Genomic DNA, 8,733 nt, shown 5'->3' with positions numbered 1-8,733 from the left:
TGAAATTCAGCATCTCCAGGAACACCAGAGTGTAAAATCACCTGTTCAATATTGGTTTTCATAAGAGCTTAACGTTTTGTTCACTGAGATTAAAACAAAAATATCCAAATAACACCTCCATACTAATGGACTGCACGTTCCTTCTTTGGATGTGTCCTTCCTGCTGGATGTGTGACAGAAAAAGCATTTTAGATTTGCTTCCTCCTTAAAACCATGGAAATAACACATCAAAATTGATGACTAAATGTTACATTTTGTAAAATATGTGGAGTATCACCAAATACGTTTCTGGTCGTGCAAATCTAGTCAAGTGAAAGAAACAAAATACTTGTCATCAAACATATATGAGTTTATTAAAGCATGTTGCCATATTTTAAAAGTGTCATGGTTTCATAGCTTCTTGTATCCTTCTGTTCTCATCAGTGTGCTCTCATGAGAACCCAAAGCAGATGTTAAGGAAAAAAAAAAGCATCTGTACTGATGAACAATTAAAGAATTGTGGATTGTACTTTCCAAGGTTACAATCATGTGAAAACAAATGAACAAACGAAAGAATAAACCAACAAAAGTTGGTATTTACAAAAATGCCTGGAATTCAAATACTCCAAATTTGTTTTATTGATTTAATTACAGAAAACGTAGAACACTCACAGAGTACACTTACATTGACATGCCCCAAATATAAGCCTGGGCTTTGTAACTCACTTGGAAGAAGCTGAAAATTATAATTTTGAGCCAGTCTACTCTTTTGATCTACTAGTCATTACCCAGCCTAGTTTTACAATCAATATTATTGTATACTTGTTTTCTCAGTCTTCTCTGCTTGAATAAAATGTGTAATACAAAAGCATCTCAAATCAGCAAACATGAAAATTTTGTACAGACCATATGTAATACAAATATAAAACCAGGCAAAGAGTATTATACTTGAGACATCTGTAATTCCAGTAACTGTGAATTACCCACTTGTGAAGTATAGGCACTGTATACGATATGCACAAATACACACAGGGCTCCATTTCATGCATTTTTTGGACTAAAATGTAACTTCTTTGTCATATACCTTCACCCAAAACTGGTGAGAGTTGCAGTCATATCTGTAATAGCAGTAGTGACCAAAAAGGCAGCCCACCAAATATGATCCAGTCCATCATGTCGTCCTTTGGGTTCTAGTGTTTTAGGCACCACCAAGAACAAACCAGAACAGATTGCTCCCCTGGAGTGCAGAAAATACCAAGAAAAGTACGGAGAAAAGGGCTAAAATTTTCTTTGGTGAAAACAAAACCTCACTTTTCTGTTATTTAATTTCTCATTTTTGAGGAATATTCTTCCTTTTTCAGTGCCCAGCGATACAGCTGGGAGCTTGTGGAGTGAATGATGGGTTGGATATGGTCTTATCTGCCATCCAGTTCTACTAATTTCTGCTACCACTACTGAGAGAAGTATGGGGCCTGCCTCATCCTCTGTGAAAACTACCATTGCAGCCCCATTTTTTTTCTCCTCAAGATATTAGGAAAATAATCTTGGTTGTCTCGGTTTGGTGGGGAAAAATTGTTTTCAAGTTTCTGCCTGCCAACAGAAGCACACACATCTGTACAGCCAGATGGAACCACGTCAGGAGTCCCATGTGGTGCCAGGGGGGAACAACTGGATGTTGGGATCCAAACAGCTGAGGAAAGTGGAGCAGATGGGGAGAACAGAGCATAACAGATGAGAGGAACAGAGCATCACACAGATGCTGGCTGAACAGGAATGGGTCTCTTTTTGGTTTCACTACTGTAAATGCAAGACACATAAAAGAGGTCTTCAGGATTTTGATAACACAGCAAAAACTACTCAGGGATCTTCAAACCAGGTACAGCACGGTCTCCACACAAAGAGAGAACAGGATTATTTAGAAGTAGTAGGAACTATTTTTGGCTTGGCATGCATGGTAGTAGAAGCAAACTCACCTTGAGTGCTTGACAATTAGGTAATGTAGTGTGGTGACTTTATTGTAGTTTACTGCCATTTTCACAGCCCACATTGCCATCATCTGTCACAAATAAATAACTGGCAATTTTTATCTACATTCCCAGCAAGCTTAATTCCCAAAACTGTGTCTTGGAATGTACTGATTCTACCATCATTACCAAATAGTAACATTCCCCCAGATTGATGGGGCTATTTACTTAGAAACCAGATGCAGCTTGATACTAGCTGTCATTGTGAAGACAAAAAGAAGAGATACAACTATTTCCCACAGTGATTCTGGGAGTTGTGATGAGTTCTCTTTGTGTGTCTGTTCGCAATAATGCTGAGCTAATCAGAACTTACCGTCCGACTCCCTACCCCTCAGACCCAGATGCCATTGCCTGCTTTACATGAGCTTGGCTGCTAAGTGGTGCTCTGGATCTCATTTTAATTTTGAGAGATGATAGTGCCAAGCAATGGGGATTGCATCCTTTTGTCTACAACATTCTCAGTGTCCATTTTTGAGGGAAAGTGTTGGGAACTGAATTCACTGTGATATCACACGGTGGTCATGCACTGACAGTTGGACTTAAAGATCTTTTCCAACCTCAATTCTATAATTCTGTGATACTGATATATGGCAGTATTTCTTTAAGTTAGTTACAAAAATTAAAGACAGGTGGAACAAATCAAACAAAAATGCTGTGTAGCCTCCATCAACATGAAGAGGAGATGTCACCCTAAAATTCAAACACCTCAGTCCACATACACACATGGGCAGTAGTATGTCATGGACAGAGGATTTGCCTTTTCAAGGGCTGTTACATTTTGTCATTAAATTGTCCTAGTCTGGTCAGTGAGGACTTTCTTCCAACTCCTTCCTGTTGGTATTCCAGACCAAATTGTGATCCTGCTTTTGCATTCTCTTTCTGTGTGTGAGAAGTTTTAGGCGTGAAATGCTAGAGAGCAACATTACCGCATGTAGGCCAACTCTGCCATTTGTACTGCTTGGCATGAGCAAGTAGCACACGTATTGCTTCAGAAACAAAAAATAAAATGAAGATTAAATTCTATTTAGAAAAATAATCGCTTTATTATTGTCATGCCTTTCTGATCAGTTGCCCAAGCCCTAAATACCTTTCACACAACAACTTACAGGCTGCAGAATAGCTCACCAAGCAAGGCAACATGTGTCGGCCTGTGGCCATCCTTGTCCCTCCTTTCTGCCATGGCCGGTGCCCGTGCCCAGCCTCAGGTGCTCAGGCCCACCTGCCCAGGGCCTCAGGTGGGCACGGGAATGAAATTGGTGGACTTGGAGTGGGGAGACTCCCTCCAGGTGTTCAGGCTGTGCGTCGGGCTCCGGTTGTTGGTGAAAGAAGTCTGTCGCCTGCTGTTACTGTTTGAATCCTCCTTGCTTAGCGTCTGTCTTATCTTTTGGCAGCAAGGGAAGCTCTGCACACAGTCCTGTAGGAGGTGCCCGCTGAAGAACATGTAGATCCAGGGGTTGCAGCAGCTGTTCAGGCTGGCCAGGAGGGCGGTGACGGTGGTTGCAGTGTTTTCAGAGTCTGTGGGAGGAAAGAAAGAGGTTTAGCCATCACTGAAACATTCTTAGCCTTCCGTCAATTGCTTTCTTAACTCTTAAATTTTTTTAATTTGCTGAATAATCCCACTGCTACAAGGTATTGACCTGAGCAACAACATTTGAAAATAATAATGAGGGTGTAATAAGGGAAAGTTCTTACTTACATGTAACCCCTGCTGAAGTCTATAGGAATCTGTCTGAACAGGTGCAAGAACCTGATAGAAGTACAAGGCAATCCAGTACAGCCCGCAGGCACAGGATAATGCTTCAGTCCATTTCCACTGATGATAAGTCTGTGCTTAATACTGAACAGTTTTTACTCTGATTTTTTTTTTTTTTGCCTTAAAAATTGGCTACCTTGGGCATCAGTGGCACTATCCCCGCTGATTCCCCCCTGCTTTCAATTGTACCAGATTTTCCTATGCACTTCTGCATGCTGGAAATAGTTAAGAGCTCTGTAACTGGCAGCTTCCAAATCAAATTCCCATTTCAGAGGTTGAACACATTTTACTGAAAGAACAAACAGAAGCGAGCACTGTGCCACCAGTTATGGCCTTCTGCATCTACTCATCTACTCATCATGCAACTACCAAGCACTGCATACACATGGTATAATCAGTTCTTCCCTTTGTAAAGACTTATTCTTGTGATTTCGAAAGTTAAAAAAACAACAAACAAACCAACAAAACAACACAAGCCTCTATTTCACTGCATGACCCTGCATCCCTGGCATGACTTCAGTCTCACCTTAGTGGCAATCAACATCCTCGCTACAGCAAGTGACAATTTGGGGATACTAAATAAAGCAAAATTATGGCTTCCAACATCTTGATTTGCATTTTTTTCACCGTGAGGAAACAGGTGTGTGTTCCCGTGCTGCCTATAAACCCCCACCTAACTGTTTTAAGCTCGGCAATTATTTCCAGCTGGAATTAACAGAGGGATGTGCAGCTCCAAGCCTCGGAATTCCACTTTTCTAAGGCACTTGAGGGGTGACCGGCAGAGATGCTCAGCGCTGAGCACTCTGAGGAAAGGCTCAGGACGCGCTCAGCCACATTATTAGACAGCAGAGAATGCGTACGGGAGGCAGCTGCCGGGGAGCGGGCGTAGCGCGTTCCCCGCCCGCACTGGCACTCGCGACGGTGAGTACATCGCAACACCGACAGCACACCGTCCTGCAGCCTCAACCCGGCTGTGCAGCGCCCTCCGGGAGCCCCTCTGGCCCCGAACGCCCCTGCAGAGCGGCGCCCCGGCTCCGACGTGCTCCGGGGGAGAGACAGGAACCCTTTCTGAACCCCGACGGCGGCCGCGCCGCGGTCCCCGACGGCACCTACCGACCCAGGAGAAGCGCTGGTCCCAGACGGACCACATCTGGATGGTGAAGAAGGGCGCCCAGCAGACGACGTAGGCCGAGACGATGACGAAGGTCATCTTGACGGTGCGGATCTTGGCGCGGGAGATGGTTTTGACTCTGCTGACGCAGGGGGCGAGGAGCAGCCCCCGTCGAGGGCCGCCGCCCGCCGCCTCCCCTGGGCGCGCTCTGCCGCGGGCGCTGCGCCAGATGCGAAAGCAGATGAAGCCGTAGCAGGTGGCGAGGATGAGCACGGGAGCCACGAAGATGCCGCCGGTGATCCAGGTGACGTAGGCGCGGGGCCCCCAGGGCATGATGAAGTGAGCCCAGCAGTCGTAGACCCGCGAGCCGCGCTCCACCTCGCTGAGGCTGAAGATGAAGTACTGCGGGGTGCTGAGCAGCAGGCTGAGCGCCCAGGCGGCCGCGATCATCGCGTAGGAGCGCTTGGTGGGCTGCTGCAGCGTCTTCAGCGGGTGGCACACGGCGATGTAACGGTCGGCGGTCATGGCTACCAGCATGTACGCCGAGGCGAACATGCCGAACACCTGCAGGTGCTTGACGACGCGACAGAGCCCGTCGGGGCCGTGGAAGCGGTGCGTGACCTCCCAGCAGAGCTGCGGCAGCACCTGGAAGAAGGCGACCACCAGGTCGGCCAGGCTGAGGTGCCGGATGAAGAGGTGCATGCGGGACGCTTTGCGCGGGGTGCGCCGCAGCGCCAGCAGCACGCTGCCGTTCCCCAGCACCGCCACCGCGAAGGTGACGGCCAGCACGGCGATCTCTAGCTTGGCGAGCTCTTCGTCCCGCCCGAACGGGTCCCAGTCGCCCGCGCTGCCGTTGGGCGCCCGCGACCAAGCCTCGGGGCTGGGGCTGCTGCCGCCCTCCGCAGCCCCCCGCCACCGGCTGCCGTTCGAGGGGGGGCCCGCCGCCCGCGGGCTGCTGCCGCCGCCTCCGAGCCTCATGGACGGGGCTGCGCGGAGGGGCTCTGCTCGCCCGCTGCCCGCCGAGCTCCGCCGGCTCCGCGCCCGTCGCCTTTATCCCCGCGGCGGGGGGCGAGGCGGGGGGAGCTCCCGTGCCAGTGGCTACACGCCGCCTGACGCAGCCCTCCGCCACGCCTCGCCTCGTCCCCGGGGCCGACGAATGGTTGTCGTCTCGGACCTCCGGACGGGACGGCAGCCTTTCGCCGGCCTACGATGTTAATGTGGACGATGCGAAGTCATCCTCTGGAATGAAGGAACCTGCCATAGAAGATAGGTCTTCAGGAGTACCCCACGGGATTCGGTTCTCAGTTGCGCATTTCACTCTGGAAGTTTTGGAATGTAGTCAGAAAATTCCGAATCTTATGATTCTTTTTTTTTCTTCTTCCCTTCCCTTCCCTTCCCTTCCCTTCCCTTCCCTTCCCTTCCCTTCCCTTCCCTTCCCTTCCCTTCCCTTCCCTTCCCTTCCCTTCCCTTCCCTTCCCTTCCCTTCCCTTCCCTTCCCTTCCCTTCCCTTCCCTTCCCTTCCCTTCCCTTCCCTTCCCTTCCCTTCTCTTCCCTTCCCTTCCCTTCCCTTCCCCTCACAACACTGTATCTGCCCATTCCTGCCGTCCTCTGTTCACAGTGAGGGTTGTCTGTGATGGCCAGTGCAGCCCTGCAGGGCAGCACACCCGGCTCGGAGCCACGTAGAAGCAGCGCATTACCCTCTTCGCTCTCTTTGCTTCCTTGTTTCAGTCTTGCTGACCCGGCTGATGGCAATCAGCATTCCTGGGAGCATAGAGTTCACCGGTTCACACAGCAGCTCCCTGTCCTGTCTGGATTTCAGGGCAGAGAAGGAAACTGGCAGTTAGGAGCCCAATGGGCCCTCAAGTCTTTGTAACCACACGCTGGAAAATCGCAGTGCAAACACTCACCGTTCACCACTGCATCACGCTCAGCCCTTCAGCACATCCAAGGGACAATAAAAACCATCGAGGCAATTTAACGAGACCCTCAGCTCTCTATCTTCCCTGTAATCTGAGGGATTGTATTCACAGGGGCATAAATCCACTGCGTCATTCAATGCTGTCGTTGGCAGAAAAGGAGAATTTAAAACAGGGTTTTCTTATGTTGCCTGAGTATCCACCTTGTGAAACAGTGCAACCTCAGCCTTTCAGACCTGAGAGAGAATTAACAGACGTACTTTCACAGGTACTGCATCAGTGTTTTTGCTTTCAGCGCATAATCCAAGCTTTTATCTCTTAGTTCTCTTATTTCAGAGAAGTTAAATGCTCTCACTTATGATTTCTCGTGCACCTTCAGCCAGATTTTAAATTACTGCTTTTTGAGGTTCCATGCAAACACATGCTCAGGTCTCCTGCCAGTCTGATAAATGCTTCCACTTGTAGCCTGCTGTATAAATCTGCTTTAACACTTATCTGGTGCTTTTTTTTTTTTTTTTTTTATGTTTCTGACAATTTTTGATAACTCTTGTGGCAGTTTAGTAATGATTCTTGTATTAGGAAGCACCCAGCCAAACTAATGGAAAATACATTATAAAGTTTGGTGACAAGACTAATCAGTAAAAGTGAAGTGAATGCTCAGGGGTATTGGCTTGGTTTCTTAGAAAACAGTCCACGTACCCTCCTATGAAAGCATTTAATTCTAGTAAAAATCATGCTCAGGCATTTAAAATAGCAGGAAGGAACACAGACAAGCTGTGCATGACACTGCTTCTGAGGGATATAACTGTACCAACGATGACATGATCTGATTCTCAGAAGGAGCCCAAAATATTTGTGTAGAAGCATTGCATAGAGTTGTCTTATTTATCCCAGAACCATGCCAAGAGCTTTCTGCACCTGAAGGCAGGCAGGCAGGGTGAGTCTGAGCAGGTGGGTTGGCTGCTGCTTCATAATCTCAACTGTAAGATGGAGACACTCAACATGTATGAGATAAATGGAATTACACTTCTGCTTGTGCCGATGGACATTTTAGTAGCTTTCCTTAAACATATTCTGAAACATTTTAAAATGTACTGGTTTTGAAATGCTGTATGTCAGTAGTCTTGGTGTCCGTGGTGATCTTTCTGAAGAGGTTGCTGATATGGGATATAGTTGGTTGATGCAGAATATCTGTGCTGCAAATATTGCAGCAGCCACATTCTCACAGGCTCAGAAGTTCAAGGAGGCCTGAGTCCTTCCTAGTTTTATAGATGCTTATGGGACATCCACTTTTCCAGTTTGTCCCTGACTATCCTCTATGGGTTGGTCATCTCAGCAGGAAGCAGAGTCCTCTCTGGAGCAGAGCTAGCTAACAGGTCGGGCATGGAACAGGCTTCCCAAGGCAGTGGACTCAGCCCCACGCTGATATATCTCAAGGAGAATTTGGACAATGCTCTCTGTCATAGGGTTGAATTTTTGGGTTGTCCTGTATGGAGCTGGAATTAGACTCAATCTGTGTGGGTCCCTTCTAGTTGAGGTTATTCTATGATTCTGTGATTCTAAAAAGAAATTTTTTAGGGAATAGGAGGAGCTAGCAAACCATCTAGCATGGCAAGAGAGGAAATTCACCCCCAGAAGATACAGCCAAGATATGAGCCAAAGTGCTTAGTTTTGTGTCCAGTGGATAAACACTTTCAATGTCTTCTTAGTATGCTTTGTCATTGCATTGCCAACAGCAGGTCTGGTAGTCCAAGTGAAATGATTTGTTTGGACTACATAAGGTAGGTTGTATAAGGAGAAACAGAGGTAGGTGTGTGTAGCAGAATAGCCAGAGCCAAATCATTACACAGAGAGGGAGAGGAGTTCAAACCAATTATAGAGATAGAGGCAGCATGTATAGGCATTTCTTGAAATTTTCTTAGGCTTCTGGCAAGATTTATGTACAAAGGC

The 8,733-nt window shown here is 47.5% G+C and overlaps 1 protein-coding gene across 1 annotated transcript; it reads right to left on the bottom strand.

The window, feature by feature from the left end:
* Positions 1-350: 350 nt before the first annotated feature.
* AVPR1A (arginine vasopressin receptor 1A) lies at positions 351-5,901 on the bottom strand. The gene is made up of 2 exons (XM_052669126.1): positions 4,870-5,901; positions 351-3,518 (listed from the first exon to the last, which is right to left on the bottom strand). Exons 1-2 carry the CDS (start codon positions 5,843-5,845, stop codon positions 3,235-3,237), a joined length of 1,260 nt encoding a protein of 419 aa, XP_052525086.1. The 5' UTR covers positions 5,846-5,901; the 3' UTR covers positions 351-3,234.
* Positions 5,902-8,733: the final 2,832 nt, after the last annotated feature.

This window comes from Tympanuchus pallidicinctus, unplaced genomic scaffold (assembly GCF_026119805.1).
Source record: "Tympanuchus pallidicinctus isolate F22 unplaced genomic scaffold, pur_lepc_1.0 scaffold8, whole genome shotgun sequence".
NCBI lineage: Eukaryota > Metazoa > Chordata > Aves > Galliformes > Phasianidae > Tympanuchus > Tympanuchus pallidicinctus.
The sequence above is the reverse complement of the archived record's forward strand: the minus strand, read 5'-3'. Positions and strand labels throughout refer to the sequence as shown.

What these genes read in the sequence shown, in the direction of transcription:
- AVPR1A (XM_052669126.1), bottom strand. Translation starts at nt 5,845, where the DNA reads ATGAGGCTCGGAGGCGGCGGCAGCAGCCCGCGGGCGGCGGGCCCCCCC. An exon ending in CCAGCGCTTCTCCTGGGTCG is followed by an intron (nt 3,519 to 4,869) that starts GTAGGTGCCGTC and finishes TTCCTCCCACAG; the next exon opens with ACTCTGAAAACACTGCAACC.